The sequence below is a fragment of the Oncorhynchus clarkii genome, chromosome 30 (genome assembly GCF_045791955.1).
Source record: "Oncorhynchus clarkii lewisi isolate Uvic-CL-2024 chromosome 30, UVic_Ocla_1.0, whole genome shotgun sequence".
Taxonomy (NCBI): Eukaryota; Metazoa; Chordata; class Actinopteri; order Salmoniformes; family Salmonidae; genus Oncorhynchus; species Oncorhynchus clarkii.
Genome location: NC_092176.1, coordinates 35209968 through 35227337, shown reverse-complemented (window position 1 = coordinate 35227337; position 17370 = coordinate 35209968). Strand labels below are relative to the sequence as shown.

General features: G+C 43.0%; 1 protein-coding gene across 4 annotated transcripts in view; it reads right to left on the bottom strand.

Moving 5' to 3' along the window:
* Window positions 1-3793: 3793 nt before the first annotated feature.
* The window catches only part of LOC139389422 (scavenger receptor class F, member 2), a 33560-nt gene continuing 19983 nt past the window's right edge, over window positions 3794-17370 (bottom strand). Inside the window, exons 8-11 of one of the 4 annotated variants that reach the window (XM_071136165.1) lie at window positions 15974-16088; window positions 15259-15383; window positions 10733-10891; window positions 3794-9135 (exon numbers count right to left, since the gene is read on the bottom strand). In XM_071136165.1, the coding sequence (XP_070992266.1) occupies window positions 7901-9135; window positions 10733-10891; window positions 15259-15383; window positions 15974-16088 (1634 nt within the window). In that variant the 3' untranslated portion in view covers window positions 3794-7900. The remainder of the gene's footprint in view (window positions 9136-10732; window positions 10892-15258; window positions 15384-15973; window positions 16089-17370) is intronic. The other 3 variants (XM_071136166.1, XM_071136167.1, XM_071136168.1) reach the window with 3 other exon arrangements.

The window sequence follows — 17370 nt, the reverse complement described above, 5'->3', positions numbered from 1 at the left end:
TCTCTTGGCAGGTTTGTTGTGGTGCCCTATTATTTCCATTTTATTAATAATGAATTTAATTGTGTTCCGTGGGATGTTGAAAGTTTCCGATTTTTTTTATAACTCAACCCTGATCGTTACTTCTCCACAACTGTATCCCTGAGCTGTTTGGAGAGCTCCTTGGTCTTCATTGTGCTGCTTGCTTGGTGGTGCCCCTTGCTTAGAGGTTTTGCAGACTCTGGGGCCTTTCAGAACAAGTATATATATATATATATACACTGAGATATACACTGCTCAAAAAAATAAAGGGAACACTTAAACAACACAATGTAACTCCAAGTCAATCACACTTCTGTGAAATCAAACTGTCCACTTAGGAAGCAACACTGATTGACAATAAATTGCACATGCTGTTGTGCAAATGGAATAGACAACAGGTGGAAATTATAGGCAAGGTGGTGACCACAGACCACTTCTCAGTTCCTATGCTTCCTGGCTGATGTTTTGGTCACTTTTGATTGCTGGCGGTGCTTTCACTCTAGTGGTAGCATGAGACGGAGTCCACAACCCACACAAGTGGCTCAGGTAGTGCAGCTCATCCAGGATGGAACATCAATGCGAGCTGTGGCAAGAAGGTTTGCTGTGTCTGTCAGCATAGTGTCCAGAGCATGGAGGCGCTACCAGGAGACAGGCCAGTACATCAGGAGACATGGAGGAGGCCGTAGGAGGGCAACAACCCAGCAGCAGGACCGCTACCTCCGCCTTTATGCAAGGAGGAGTACTGCCAGAGCCCTGCAAAATGACCTCCAGCAGGCCACAAATGTGCATGTGTTTGCTCAAACGGTCAGAAACAGACTCCATGAGGGTGGTATGAGGACCCGACGTCCACAGGTGGGGGTTGTGCTTACAGCCTAACACCGTGCAGGACGTTTGGCATTTGCCAGAGAACACCAAGATTGGCAAATTCGCCACTGGCGTCCTGTGCTCTTCACAGATGAAAGCAGGTTCACACTGAGCACATGTGACAGACGTGACAGAGTCTGGAGACGCCGTGGAGAAAGTTCTGCTGCCTGCAACATCCTCCAGCATGACCGGTTTGGCAGTGGGTCAGTCATGGTGTGGGGTGGCATTTCTTTGGGGGGCCGCACAGCCCTCCATGTGCTCACCAGAGGTAGCCTGACTGCCATTAGGTACCGAGATGAGATCCTCAGATCCCTTGTGAGACCATATGCTGGTGCGGTTGGCCCTGGGTTCCTCCTAAAGCAAGACAATGCTAGACCTCATGTGGCTGGAGTGTGTCAGCAGTTCCTGCAAGAGGAAGGCATTGATGCTATGGACTGGCCCGCCCGTTCCCCAGACCTGAATCCAATTGAGCACATCTGGGACATCATGTCTCGCTCCATCAACCAACAGACTGTCCAGGAGTTGGTGGATGCTTTAGTCCAGGTCTGGGAGAAGATCCCTCAGGAAACCATCCGCCACCTCATCAGGAGCATGCCCAGGCGTTGTAGGGAGGTCATACAGGCACGTGGAGGCCACACACACTACTGAGCCTCATTTTGACTTGTTTTAAGGACATTACATCAAAGTTGGATCAGCCTGTAGTGTGGTTTTCCACTTTAATTTTGAGTGTGACTCCCAAATCCAGACCTCCATGGGTTGATAAATTTGATTTCCATTGATCATTTTTGTGTTATTTTGTTGTCAGCACATTCAACTATGTAAAGAAAAAAGTATTTAATAAGAATATGTAATTCATTCAGATCTAGGATGTGTTATTTTAGTGTTCCCTTTATTTTTTTGAGCAGTGTATATACTGAGATGATGTGACACTTAAATTGCAAACAGGTGGACTTTATTTAAGTAACTTCTGAAGGTAATTGGTTGCACCAGATCTTATTTAGGGGCTTAATAGCAAATGGGGTGAATACAAACGCACACACAACTTTTAATTTTTTTTAACAGTTTTTGAAACAAGTCATTTTTTAAAATTTCACTTCACCAATTGGAACATTTTGTGTATGTCCATTACATAAAATCGAAATAAAAATCATTTAAAATTACAGGTTGTAATGCAACAAAATAGTTAAAACGCAGGTTGATGAATACTTTTGCAAGGCACTGTACACCAAACTCCTTAATATACAGTTGAAGTCAGAAGTTTACATACACTTAGACATTAAAACTCGTTTTTCAACCACTCCACAACTTTCTTGTTAACAAACTATAGTTTTGGCAAGTTGGTTAGAACATCAACAAAATAGGAAAAACACCAAGGGGGATGAATACTTTAGCAAGGCACTGTATATAACATATATGATGATTATATGTGAGTGTGTGTAGTCAGTATGAATGTGTGTGCGTCTTATGTGTGTGCGTGAGCAAATTAAGTGTTTGTGTGTGTGTATTTGAGTTTCTTTGTGAGTGACTGAGTGTGCATAGAGTAAGTACAAAAAAAATGGGTGGCTGGGCCTTCCTTTCACACCACCTGACGTACTGTAGAGGTCTTGGATGGCAGGGCGCTCAGCTCTGATGTACTGGACTGTCCGCATCACCCTCTGTAGCACCATTCCATTGAGGGCGATGAAGTTGCCATATCAAGCAGTAATGCAGCCAGTCAAGATGTTGTCAATGGTGAAGCTGTATAACTATTTGAGGAAAATCTTTTCAACTCCTGAGGGGGAGGATACGCTGTCGTGCCTTCTTCATGACTGTGTGCTTGTGAGTGGAGGGACAGTTGAGAGTTAACTCTTTGGGATGTGGTGAGTTAGTATGACAGACTTTAGCCCTGTTTATACCTGGTTCTAACATGCAGCCTTTGTCCTGATCTTGTCCACATTCTTATTGTGCCCCGTTTTTAGAGGATTAAAAGACAAATTGTGATCAGATCTTATAAGTGTAAACAGACAAGATCAGACTAGGTTAAGATTAGGATAAGATCAGGATGAAGGACGCATGTTAGTGGCAGGTATAAACAGGGTTTGTATGTGGTAGGTAGTGGAGGGAGGGCCTATTCTAGAAAGGTCATTACATTAAAAAAACTGTGTAGAAAATCCATGTGTCAGTCAAGACAAATTAAACTGCTGTTTCTTTTTCGGTTTCGTCTGGGGTATGAATGGATCAGACTCTCTCTTTGTAGTCACAGTGTGGTCTGAAGCTGCGGTCGACCTCTGTGTCATGTCTTGACCGTGCCCTAGTTCGCAGTCTAGCTGAGCTTGGGGGGGGGGGCTTTGTTTAGTCTGTTACTCACACACACAAGTTAAAAAACATGTAAGTGGAGCAACATGTCAGGCCCAAGCAAACGGCCCAGTCTTCTGGATTCAATTACACGACCGCATGATCCATCCATACACTCCTCTACACAGCCTTCTGCCTCGGTCCCAGCAAAATCCGTCTCACCTCCAAAAGAATACGTGTAATTCATTAACTCTAGGCCCTAAACACAGAGTTCCCACTGTTATCCCCATGAAAGAGGCTCTTGTCCCCCCCTCAGGAGGAGCGCAGCAGTGGGCCTAATGGCTATTTTGGCTCTTTAATGATCCAGTGTGAAAAAGCCTCTGGATCCTCTTCGTCTTCAGGAGAGCGGTGGCCAGGAGTCACCGGAAACTGTAAAATATCCTTTATTGCTGCAGGGATGGATGGTTTCTAGGCTACAGATTGGGGAAGGAGCTATATGGTTCTGAAATCAATACATCACGGCAGCTGTGAGATGTTTGTGTCATGGGAAGGGAAAGTGATACTCTTTTCACACACAAAAGGTTGACTGAGGTATATGTTCACAGATTAATGTGAGAGAGGTGAGAATTTCCACATAGCCACTACATGTATCGCTTTTATTTCAAAGTAAATTAATAAAAATGAAAAAAAACTGAGAATCTAATCAGACAAACAGAATGACGAGTTACAACCGTATCGCTGATAATGTTTCTGCAGCATTGAGGCCCTGCTTACAAATATGTACTGTAGCCTGTGAAAGCAGGCAGAGGCCAGTCAGTCAGATATAAAAATACTTGTTTCCTGCTTGCTTAAAATGGCACTTTATAATCACACAACTTGTATGGTTTCAGTTACATGTACTTAATAACAGTGGTGACACAGTAATACATGTCCTGTACAATACTTTGAAGTTTTTATATTTTATATTTCCTAAGGACAAAAGGATTAAGAAAAGTTGATAAGATAAAGAGAGAAGGATATAGGTTTCCATATAATTTCACTCTGCTTCATAAAGTTTAGTGTTAAACTAACAACATCCACAGAGAAAAGGGAAATGACAAGCCAAGGAAGTACTCATACCGTGGCTGCAGAGAACCTGACACAAAGAAATCAAATGTAACATGAAAGCCAGTTCATTGACACATACAGAGTAAAGTAGCAAAACAATTTATATAAGCACAGCTTACACACATATACAATTATACTTTCACATGTAGAAAAAAATAACTGATAAAAGAGGAGACTGGCTGTATCGTTGAAACCCACATTTAAAAAAAAATGGAAACAAGCAATAACAAATGTGTAGGAATCGTAAGCACTCAAATAGCTTTTCAAACTGTGAAAGTGAAATGTAAGTTTGAATCCACAGCATAAACCACTGTCACTCATGTACTATAGTATGCACATGTCATTTTATATGAATATGTTTTATTCATATCCCATACGCTCTAGTTCTGTGAGCTTCCTCTTGCAATGTAGTTACTATCATATGCATAAAAACACACAACTATATTACTGTAGCTATCCCCCTAGAGTCTATTGACACACCGGTGCATCAATCTAATTACCACGATAAAACAAATCCCCATCAAAATCCTTCAGTTTAAGCTAGAGAAATCCGTTCTTGCATGGGCTGCGTCTCAGCCCACCACATCCGCCTATGACGGCCTTCCTCTTCTGTGGTGGAAGGTGGCTACAGGTGGCTACAGTGGTGTTTGGTAGACCATGAGACATCCCGAAAATCGGACTTCTCATGAAAACTGCTGTAGAGTCCACTCTATGGATATATGCGACTCCCACGAACACGATGGGGGTCTCCGTTTTGCTCTACGACCCCCACGGGACTCATCTGAATGTAACCGGTACCAGTTTTTTTTTTAATGAATGGAAATATGGAGGTAGTTGTGTGACTACCCAAAAAAAGGGGTTAAATATGTGTAAAAAATATATATTTTATATATTTCCTGAGCTTTCTTACATCTCAAAGATATAGGACAGACACTATAAAACCTTTTTCCATTTATGAATGTGTTATTGAATGCGTTTCTATGGGATTTGGTACTAAAGGCCAAATTCTATATTTTATCAAATACAAATACCTAAAATTCTAAATCAAATAGCTAAATGAGCTAAATGGTATGACCATTAAAACAATTTCATGTCAACTTATCCTATTGCAGCTGGTTGCCTTCCAATTGTACATTCTACTCGTGAGCTGAATTTGAACAAGCTTGTTGAGTAAATGTACATTTGCTCAAAACCACACCCATCATCATATTTCCCATGTCTTAGACTGATTACAGTAAGACACAATGCATTCCTTTGGGTCTAGGATAGGGTGATAATTAGATAATTAGCTTCAATTAAATATATGTTTTTTTTACCTTTATTTAACTAGGCAAGTCAGTGGGTTAACTGCCTTGTTCAGGGGCAGAACAACATATTTTCCCCTTGTTATCTCTGGGATTTGATCCAGCAACCTTTCGGTTACTGGCCCCATGCTCTAACTACTAGGCTACCTGCCGCCCCAATTAGCTGGCTTTGATAAACTAATTTACCACACTTCAAGTTGGGACAAAGTAAACTTGGCATAAAACCAATATAACATGTCTAGACTAAGTCATGCAATAGTGAATTAAACCACAGGAAGTTACTGACTTGAAGTATCAAACAGTTTGTGTTGTATTTCTTCTGCTACGTAATATTTCCCAGTAACAATGAATGGTACCATCAGATATTAGTGGTGTAATCTCTTGGCAAAATAGCAGAAAAGTCATGCACAACAACGTTGCATGTGAAATGATAAATAATCGTAATTTTTCTGAAAGTATTAAATTATCTTGAGGTGTAAGACAAGGATGTTCTTTATTGCTTTTCTATTTATTATCGCAATTGAAATACGTGCCATAGCGAGTGTTCCACTATACCATGCCTTTATAAATCAGAGAAGATGTAGCTACTTAGGGAATAATACCACAGAATAATAATGCACTAATGTATCTGAGCAGCAGAAAAGGGAGGTATCAGTTCACAACCAAAAGTTGTTTGTCTGACCAGACTGACTCCATCCATGATCACTGCCTTTTTATAGGGAAACTTCCACAATGCCTTCAACCTTAATAGACAACATTGTGATAAGACCAGATGACTAATCCATCATTACTTTTTTAAAATGTTTTATTTAGCAAGTCAGTTAAGAACAAATTCTTATTTACAATGACGGCCTACACCGGACAAATCCGGACGAAGCTGGGCCAATTGTGCACCGCCCTATGGGACTGCCAATTACGGCCAGTTGTGATACAACCTGTAGTCACGCCTCTAGCACTGTAGCCATTGTTTCATGCCCTTTATGAAACATTATGCAAGGATGTTCTTTATTACTTCTTGATACGGAGCTTACCCGTATGTGGGTGAGATTGAAGGAAGGATTTGGAAAGAACCTAAAAGTATGGCATTTACACGCTATTCGATAAGCACAAGGAAAAAATTGCTTAGCATTTTTTTTGCTGGTTTTACTTCTAAAAAGAGAGCATATCCAAAAGTTACTCTTATTTTATGTGGAAAAGGTATTACACTGCTCTGAAAACTTACCAAACTATTCCTGAGATATTTACTTATTAGAAACGATTTGAATAGAAACGATTTGAATATCAAACTCACAAAAATGATAACACAATAAATGTGTTAATTGTGATGGAAATTGTAATAGAGCCATTTTGAACCAGATTTGTTTTTTATGAAGATGACACCCCCACACGTGATGATATTGAAAAATTGCAGAATGTCCTCTCAAAAGGGACAACAGGACCTAACACAGTGTATGGCCTTAGAGATACAGACCAAAAACGAATAACAATTAGAGAGGACAAAAAAGAATTGCAGTCTCACGAGGCCATAGCTCTGTTAGGAGAAGAATGACAACGTAATGCTTCCTTAACAGTTCGCTTAAGTTCAAAAAGCTAATTTGTTTTTCAACAAACCATGACTGACAAAATTGTGAAAGAATGTACTCTCTGAAGACACTAAAAAATTTAAATGGTTTGTATTCGGTATTACGCAACATATTAACAACAAAAAAGGACAACAAAAAGAGGCCAACAACCCCGTTATGGAGTGTAGTGGCTAATTTAAATCAAACTGAAAAATATTGTACTTGTATTCTCAGTACCATGGTTCAACTTAGCCTTACTTCACCTCACTTACATTGCATAAATTTGATTGCATCACACAGAATATTGAGGAAAAAAGGTTTTAAATTATAATGATACAATGATGAGATTCTTACATGAATACTTAGTTGTGAGCATTGGAGAAACATGGAGGAAATGAAATACGATTGCTTGCCACTGTCAGCACTCTCCCCCAGTTATGTTTGGCGTTGTAGTGGAAAACGGATACATCGCAGGTTTATGAAAAGAGTCCATGAATTTACTTTCAACATCAGTCAACGTAATACTAGTATGGTATACAGTTCAATAGATTACAAACCCACTCCCACACCAATGAGAAGAACCACAGTTTAAAAACAAGTTCCACTTACTTTCCGCTGATTCTGGACACACAGCACACACACGCGCAAAAATAATACATTCCTTTGATGAACAACCACCAAGTCCTTTTCCATGTCTCCTTTTGGAAGAAAAATCATTAATTCACCATTGTCACCATTGTCCTGTCTGTGAGAAACAATTAAAAAAACGGTCTATTTGACGATCTGCGGTGGCATAATCGCTGTCTTTGTGGGTGTCTTAGTTTCCAGAGTAGTTTCCAAAGTCCCGTCCTTGCCTTTCTTTCGGGGAGGCTTTTTGATTGGGGTCTTCTTTAGCGTTGGGTCCCCCGCACCACCACAACCCTCGACCACTCTAGAGCCGTTCAAGTCCTGCTTCTCCGGGCTCTTGGGGGCGACCTCGGGGGTAGCTGGGTCCTCAACACCCACCATCTTCTGGAGGCTGGTGGTGGTAGGCAGCAGAGGCTTGTTGGAGCCCTGGTGGCCTGGTGTGGGAGCGGTGGTCCGTTTGGCCTTTTGCGGAGGGGTGGGCTTTTCCCGGTCTCCTCGGCCCCGGAGGATCGGGGTGGACAGGCCGTTAGTCTTTACCAGGCCTGTGCCCTCGTTCCGGGTGATGCTCTGAGTCTTCTCCTTGAGCTGTGCGGCCAGGAGTGTGGCGGCCTCTGAGTTCATGTGTGGGTGGATCACTTTGGGGCTCTTGGGCGCCTCCTTGGGGATCTCCACAGCGGCTGCCTTCTTATCGGAGTTGTGGAAGTTGCCGATCTTCTTGAGAGCGTTTTGCACCACCCCATTGATGTGCTCCATGTGGTTAATGTTCTCTCTGGACCTCCCCACCCAGTGGGCCTTGTGTTTGCTAGGGGAGCCATTGACCACCGTCCCCTTTTCCTCTCGGTTGCTCTTCTCCTTGGAATTCTCCTTCAGCCTCTCTTCGCTCTTGGCTGGGCTGTTGCTGGAGCTCCTGATTGTCTTCACCTTGGGAAATGTTAGCCCCTTGTCCCCCTGGTTCGGCTTCTCCACCTGGAGAGTGGTACCCCCGTTGTTCCCATGGATCCACGACACCTTGGGTTTGGTGGAGGGGTCCGGCGGGCGTGGTTTGGTCCTGGTCTTTCCCCCCGGGGACGGTGGTTTCCTTTTACCCTTGACCTCGATGGTGACCATGCTGTCGCCCCCATCTTCTTCCTCCTTGGAATTCTTGGAGAGGTGTGCAATGCGGGCATAAAGGGCCCCAATGGCTGACTCAGAACTGCTGGTGGAGCCCTCGCTGTCTGAGGACTTGAGGGGCGCTTCACTCCCATCCTGGGGTTTGTAGGTGGTGGCGCTGGTGTCTTTTAGGGAGGTATACCCACCTGTATCATCCTCACTGTTGAAGGCTGCTGCTGGCATCTCAGCCAGAGGGGGACTGCCCTTCACCTTATTCTCATTCAGCGACTCTATAGGACAGGAAGAGAGAACATGGATGAGAGTCAGGTTTAGATTGGATGGTAATGGTGGTCATACATAGGTGGTCAGGAAATACAGTATGACTGCATCATCAGGGATAAAGGATGTAGATGTGAGGCATGTTTACAGTATTTAGAATGTGTGGTCATTATAAATACAGAATTAGAACATGTTGTATCATACAGTATCTCTTCTTACTGCCATTTGAAAATAATATCAAGCGATATTGAGACCTCCAAGAATTATTAAAGATATTCTACGGTACTTTTGTGCTCCCGAAAACATCACATATGTGCAGATAAGTGTGCCACACCAATGCTCTCTCTCTCTCTCTCTGCTGTGTCCACTGAGCCATTGGGCCCACCTTGCAACCTCATTGGAAAACACTGAGCAGGTTTCTTGCTAGCTGTTATTCAAATGGCAAGGGGTGGAACCTCATTGGCTGGAACTCAAATTGCTATGGGTCAAAGCTTGCAGTACTCAAAATTGCGAGCACAGCTTCCAGAAAACAGTCACTTTCAAGCTAGGGATTCATAGCTAATTGAGGTAAGACAGTAATTCTGCTCATAGGATGTATGTATGAATGTATGAATTACACATTGACACATCCAGCCCAAAGCGGGAGGTTTAAATACTTACTTGGTCGCCAAAGTACCGGAGTACCGGTCTTTAACTAAAATTGTTTCTGGGAAATCTAACTTCCCAAACAATACAAAAAACTGGTGGGCATGGATATTTTCCAACAAACTGCAAGGAGTGAGTCATGAATTGCACATGTGCCATTTTCTAAATTTACCATTACATTTCCTGTTCATGCTTTTGCAGCCACACTGTAAAAAGCAAATATAACTAATTGCTTGAGCATTATTGAGCATTATTCTGACAGGAAAATAAATTGAGCTTAATGTATGAACGTTTGTTCAGTCAACAAATTTGCTCACATGTATAAATGTATAAGAACTATAAGAATAAAAAAAAAAACGTATGTTTCCCTTTGGAAGGTTACACTGTACTTCGGTTCAGCTATGCTCAAATGTTGAGCAAACTCACAATCCTATTGCAGCTGGTTGCCTTACAATTGTACATTAAACCAACACATACTACCTGAGGTGAGCTGAATTTAAACAAGCTTGTTGAGTAAATTTACAAATGTATGTTTGCTGAAACAACGCCCATCATCATATTTTACAGCATTCTCTATTGTAGGTAATAATTTGAACTTTATTTTTTATTATAAAAAAATGACACATGGGGGAAGGAACTGGGCTCAATGGCACACGATAAGGAGAACTTACTATCCTATTCATCTAATTAGCTTTCCAGAGGTGTGTGACTCACAGCACCCTTGTGACAAACAAATCCCACTCCAAGAGAGTGTTACTACGTGTGAGTGTGCATGCATCCGTCCGTGCCTACATGTGTTTATTTGTGAAGTTGCCGTGTCAAATCAAATCACAGTGTTTGTTTTTCTGTCCTGATCACTTCATGGGGTTTCACATTGTTTAGACGGGGCCACCTTCACTGTGTGTGTGTGCATGCGTCCGTGTTTGTGAGGGTGTGGTTGCTTGTGCGTGCGTAATTGCTCACCTTCATGGGGAACACAGTACACAGGGCCATCATCACTGGGTTCCTCTTCGAAGGAATCAAACGACTCCTGGGAGGACCAGGAGGAGGGGCTGGGCAGCTCGGCTACAGAGGGGGGCTCGATGAAGCTGCAGTTGAATGTGTTCTCAGGGTGGTGGGCTACTGGAGGGGTTAGGACACAGAGAAACAGAGTCAGAGAAGGAGGGGGAAGGGAATGGGACTACCTAACAAGAACAACAGATGGAGATGTGGGGTTTGTTGGGGTTGTAATGAAAGATAAAGGATGGCTTGAGACAAAGTTATGTTTGAAAAGATATAAAACTATTGTGTGATGACGGGAATGATCAAGTCTTTGATTTGTGGGTGTGCATTGCACATTTTAATATCTGGTCTATCTATTTTTTGAGCAAAAGCATTTACTGAGAAATTAGCTAGCGAATGCTATTTTTCCTAAATGTAGGTTCTCCCTCCCTCCATGTTGGTGTATTCTGCTGACCCTTCAGTCTGAGGACAGCTGTGATCTGTTTGTGACGCCTGTGGTTGCTCTTCTCCTTTCCCCATCTGGCAGTGGACTAACTGACTGTGTGTGACTGGGCGTTAACTGGACACTGACCACATCAGATTCGTCTACCCGATGACACATGAGCCCATCCATTTGTTCTCCGCTGACGCTAAGCTAACCCTAAACCATGTTTCGGCTGAAAGATCCCCACTAACTACCCTGAGTCTCTATGTATTGGATTTGATTTATTTGACAGTTTGAAACACAATTCCGCCACACAAGCAGATTTACTGCATGTAAAATCATCGAGGAAGAACCAATAAAGTTTTACAACATATTTCCATTTTGGTCCTTATTGTGGTATAAGATATGGTTGTGGCATGGACGTCATCTTCCAAACTGTAAAACAACTGACTTCTAGTAACAACAACATGGCCAGGTGTAGTACAGCTACAACTAAATGACTAGCAGGAGATGTGTCAACACAAGGGCAGCAGAATTCTATTACTCTCACAACGCTTGTGAAATCAGGGGACTTTATTGGTGGGAATTTCCACTGACAGCTGAGCTTATTATAAGGATATCCAGCAGACTGCCAGTCTAGGAATGAATACTTCGGATATTGTTCCTGGAAAAATTGCAATACTACTGTACAATGGTGAGTGGATGATCATATTAAAGGAACTTGACTTGATGTAGATTACATTGGTTGGATTGTAGCAATGGCAGTAAGTTTGAAACAATAAACTGTAAACAATACCCACCCAGATATTTATCCAGGAAAATAACTTCATAGCTGCTTTTCTTCAAGACAAAAAAATATTTTGCTCAAATTCAATGAAGGCCATACATACATACATACATACATACATACATACGTCTGACTGTCTTTATGAGTGGTTTGCACTTTCTCTATTGTAGCAGCCCTTCTGTGATAGACTAAAGAGAACAGACAATACCCATGCAATGTGGGTAGCAGAGTGGCCCTAAACTCATTGACTAACTAACCAAATGCTGTACTAGACTATAGCAGACAGACAGTACTGGTGCAGTGGCCATTTGGTATAGCATAGGACGGGGGGAGGCAACTAGGTGGTCGGGGGGGTCGGAACATAATTATAATTTGTACATTGCAAATTGACCACAACTAAGCCCAAAAAGAGGTTGCATTTAAAAATAAGTCATTTCCTACCCTGGTTACATTGAGACACAATCACATATATCTATTTTTTAATTTTATTATCGGGAATACTTTTCTAAATTATTATTTTTTACATCTGAATTCCTGGTGATTTTACAGTCTTCTTTTTTTAATTTTTTTTTTTACAAAAACTAAAATCATAGTTTTACTAAAAACTTTGGGGGGCGTCGCCTGTTGCCGGCCCCTGGTATACACTCTTAGAAAAAAGGGTTCCAAAAGGGTTTTTCGGCTGTCCCCATAGGATAACGTATGAACCGATAAGTAGAACCCTTTTTTGGTTCCGAGTAGAATCCTCTGTAGAAATAATACACTGTTCTTCAAAGAGTTCTCCTATGGGGACAGCAGTAGAACCGTTTTAGGCTATGTTTAACTATATTTTTTCTATGAGTCTAGGGTCTATTGTAAAGTATCTAAGCATCCGTTATCTTAACGCAACAGTAAACAAACAACTGCTGTCTTTGGATGTTCACACCAGACTAAATGTCCAGAGCCGCATTCATTCTTGAGAGAGAGACAGGACGCCACTGAAAGCCCAAAGGCCTGCCTACACAGAGGCTAACGTTGGACAACCGTACCCCAGCTGCACAGTCCTATAATAGCTGCCTGTCAGGCCAACAACACTGGAGCAGGTGGTCCCACTCTACATCACTTTTCACAGGGAAGCATTCGGACAAGTAACTGCATCCCAAATGGCACCCTATCCCCTATAAAGTACACTATTTTTGACCAGAGCCCACACACAGAGTGCCACGGAATGGGAATGGGGGAAGCCAGCCGAGGTTCAGATAGCTAGCTATAGTATAGGGCATGGAATGACAAAGTCTAAGCAGTTTGGAGGTTTAATAAGTAGAGGAGTGGGATGGGGGAACGTTTACATATTGAGAAGCAGAGGAGCGGAGGAGCTATGCAAAAGACAGAGCAAACATTTTCTTCCTCGTCCTCCTCACTCTGTTTCTCTTTCCTTGTATCTTGGGATGGGTGAGAGTTTGTGTATGAAGGAGCTAAATTACCTATGCAAAAACAGCACACATGATTTCTTCCTATTTCTCCCCTGTTCCTCTTTCCTTTTCCACATCTGTTGTAGTGTGTTGACCCCAGTGTGGATAAATCATAGGTCTGACACAGGTTGGGGTAAATTTGGCCACTTCCTGTTTTGAGTCCAGTGGGCCTCCTGCGGAATGTTGCAGGGACTGAAGGAGCCCCTGGGAGGGTAGAGTTTCAAAACGCTGGCAGGCAGGCCACGCTTCTGTAGGCAGGCAACGAGGAAAGCAGAGCAGAGTGGCCTGGCTCTGGGGAGGGAGGGAGAGGCTGACCAGTTTATCCCCCTTATGAACAAGAGGAGAATCTATAAGCTTCAGTGGGAGAATGACTGTAAAATGAATTGGGTTGTCGTTTAATAGCTGTGTGTTGTCATGTATTCTTGAATGCGAGGGAGGAAACTTAAGAGAGAATTGGTTTTGGCTTGGACCAAAAACTCTATTCTACTCTCTGAAATTCCCAAAGTGGTAGTTTGTTCTAGTTGATTGCAACCCAGGCATGGCATATGCTTTGTATATACAAGAATGAAAGGGCTTGTTTGTTTGAAAGGAGGTCGGACGCTCTGACTTTTAACAAATGCAATTTCTAAAGCCTTGGGCCGATTGTTTATAAGTTACAGTAAACTTTGAGGGTGTTTAAAAAAAATACTGTTAATGTGCCATGACACAAGACAAGTCTCTGACAAAGACAACACTGTTCCAGTGTGTGTTTCTATGCAGGCGTGATGAAGACAGCTGTTAGCTGAACTAGTCCGCTGAAGAAGAGAAGAAGCACATGCTACTCATTGTGAAAGAGAGGAGAAGTGAAACAAGGTCACCACTGTTTAACTCCTTCATAACCACTGGTGTTTAAAGGCCTTTAAAAGGTGTAATATTACTCTGTAGAGTGACTACAATGATGTCCACAAATAGGGCACTTCTCCAGCCCTTCAAAATATACTATACTCAGACCATCCACGCATTCAGAGGCAGATGTCCATGATTCAATTGATCTCCTACATAGCAGAGCCAATGCATCCTGGCCAACGCCAATTCAGAACATGGACTGTCTTAATATTCCAGAAGGCATCTGGGTAGAGAGGGAAGAGTTATTCAGTATGTAAGCCATGTGTAATGTCCTTAAAGCTGACCTGAGATGGGTCCTGACAGACAGACAATCCAAACCTCCCTCCCTCCACACACACACACAGACAGACAGACAGGAGCTACTCTCCACATTACTAATAACACAGCAGCCTTTGATAAGGTATCACTCAACACCAATCAGACGTACCGGAGCACCACACCACTACACTGACCCTTTCTGTCTCAGCCTTCATCCCACTAGAAGAGGAGCTCAGGAGAGAGGAAGTGAGGGGTTGTAATAATATGAACACTTGGTATTTAAGAGGTGCCAAGAATAATAAGGCCCGCAACCATTGCATTCCTCTCAGATGAAACCCCAAACCCATTTGGCAGCTGCAGTACACTTTTCAACCCTATTTATTGTCTGAAAACCACTCAACATAGTCGCAGAGATAGGTCACAGAGCAAAGGGAAAATTAAAATGCTCTCTCTCTCTTTTGCTGAAGAGATCGAGGTTTGTAATGACTAGAGACACAGAAACTATTAGGTCATCAAGAGACATGAACTAAGGAGGTATAAGGACAGCAACAGTGGCTCTGTTCGTGTCCAAAATGGCACTTCTTTTCACCCGAGCCCTTAAGAAATAGGGTGCCATTTGGGACACAAAAGCAGCCTCTGTCTTGGCATGGTGAAGGCCTATCAGGGAGGAGGGATTAGGGCTTACCGACTACTTTAGGCAGCTTCTGCCGTCTCAGTGGGATCCGGGGGAGTTTGGTGCTGATTCGGCTGAATCGTCCACACAGGATCCGCCTGGCTTTTTTACTGTTGGTAGAGTTGTCTTGGTCAGGACTGAGGGAAAGAGGGAGGGTGACGCCATGGAAAACATACTAAATTACTAAACCATACAAACCGATTCAAATGTGGGTGAGGTTCATCTACATTGACACGCTTGCAGTACGAGCTACATGCCATGGGCCACTTGAAGAAAAAGACCACACACTGACCCATTTTGGATTTGGCAACATAAGATATACTGTGCAGGATCTTTAAACTCGGTTGGAACCTATAAAAAGGACCCACAGTCTTTCCTGATCAGGTATCACAACCAGAAAAAACTCATGGCCCTAACTATACTGTATGTACTGTAATACTGTATATCAAAAAAACCATAACCCTAACTATACTGTATATACTGTAATACTATATATCAAAATACGCATGACCCTAACTATACTGTATATACTGTAATACTATATATCATTGCTGTCAAAATAAAAATATTGTAACTCCATTTGTGCCTTTTTCCCCCGACAGTGACGATACAAGATAAAAGGGTAAAAACTCTTTAAAGGATGTAGCCCTCTGCTATTTTAACAAGGAATGGCCCTCCATCCCATCACGCGGCCTCACCCTACACCAGGCCTGTGTCTGTCACTCACTTCTGGTGGTGTTTATTTCTGAAGAGGCAGCAGCAGCAGAGGAGTGAGAGGAGGACAATGAGCAGAAAGAAGACCAGGGTTCCCGCCGCGATCACACCCATCCGCTGGTTAGGCTCTGAAACAGCAGACAGACAGACACAAGCAGGGGTTTATGGGTGTGACACACTGGTACATATTGCCAGTGCCAACCAGAGCCATCTGTATATATCTGGTGCTGAACTCCCAGAACCAAGACTCTGGAGCTGAAACTCAAGCGTCTGTACCATGATGTGGGTATTGAAGAGATATCCAATAGAGTTAAGTAATATATGTTAAATTCAGCCATGCATGCAACAGAGCCTCCTCTCTAAAAATCACCAGTCTCTTTATCCATCTCCTGTTGTGGATCCACTTAACTGACTTCTAGAAGCATCCACTGAACCCTATCCTTCACTCACTCTATTACCCCTCTGCTACGATTCCCTTTACTCCCATAATTCCTTCATGATTTAGAAGCACTCTCCCTTTCTAGGCTGGTTACACATAAAACTCAGTGTCTCCCGACCCCTCCAGTTTCAGCCTCCAGTATTTATGCTGCAGTAGTTTATGTGTCGGGCGGCTAGGGTCAGTCTGTTATATCTGGAGTATTTCTCCTGTCTTATCAGGTGTCCTGTGTGAATTTAAGTATGCTCTCTCTAATTCTCTCTCTTTCTCTCTTGGAGGACCTGAGCCCTAGGACCATGCCTCAGGACTACCTCGCCCGATGACTCCTTGCTGTTCCCAGTCCACCTGGCCGTGCTGCTGCTCCAGTTTCAACTGTTCTGCCTGCGGCTATGGAACCCTGACCTATTCACCGGACGTGCTACCTGTCCCAGACCTGCTGTTTTCAACTCTCTAGAGACAGCAGGAGCGGTAGAGATACTCTGAATGATCGGCTATGAAAAGCCAACTGACATTTACCCCTGAGGTGCTGACCTGTTGCACCCTCTACAACCACAGGGATTATTATTATTTGACCCTGCTGGTCATCTATGAACATTTGAACATCTTGGCCATGTTCTGCTATAATCTCCACCAGGCACAGCCAGAAGAGGACTGGCCACCCCTCATAGCCTGGGTCCCCTATATGTTTCTTCCTAGGTTCTGGCCTTTCTAGGGAGTTTTTCCTAGCCACCATGCTTCTACACCTGCATTGCTTGCTGTTTGGGGTTTTAGGCTGGGTTTCTGTACAGCACTTTGTGACATCAGCTGATGTAAGAAGGGCTTTATAAATACATTTGATTGGCACGCATCTCTAGGCCTATGGAGCCCTGATCAAAAGTGGTGCACTGTAAAAGGAGAGCAATTTCAGACGCAGCCTTAATCACCACAGACACACTGCAGCCAGATGGCACCGTCACTAACCTAGCAGTTAGATA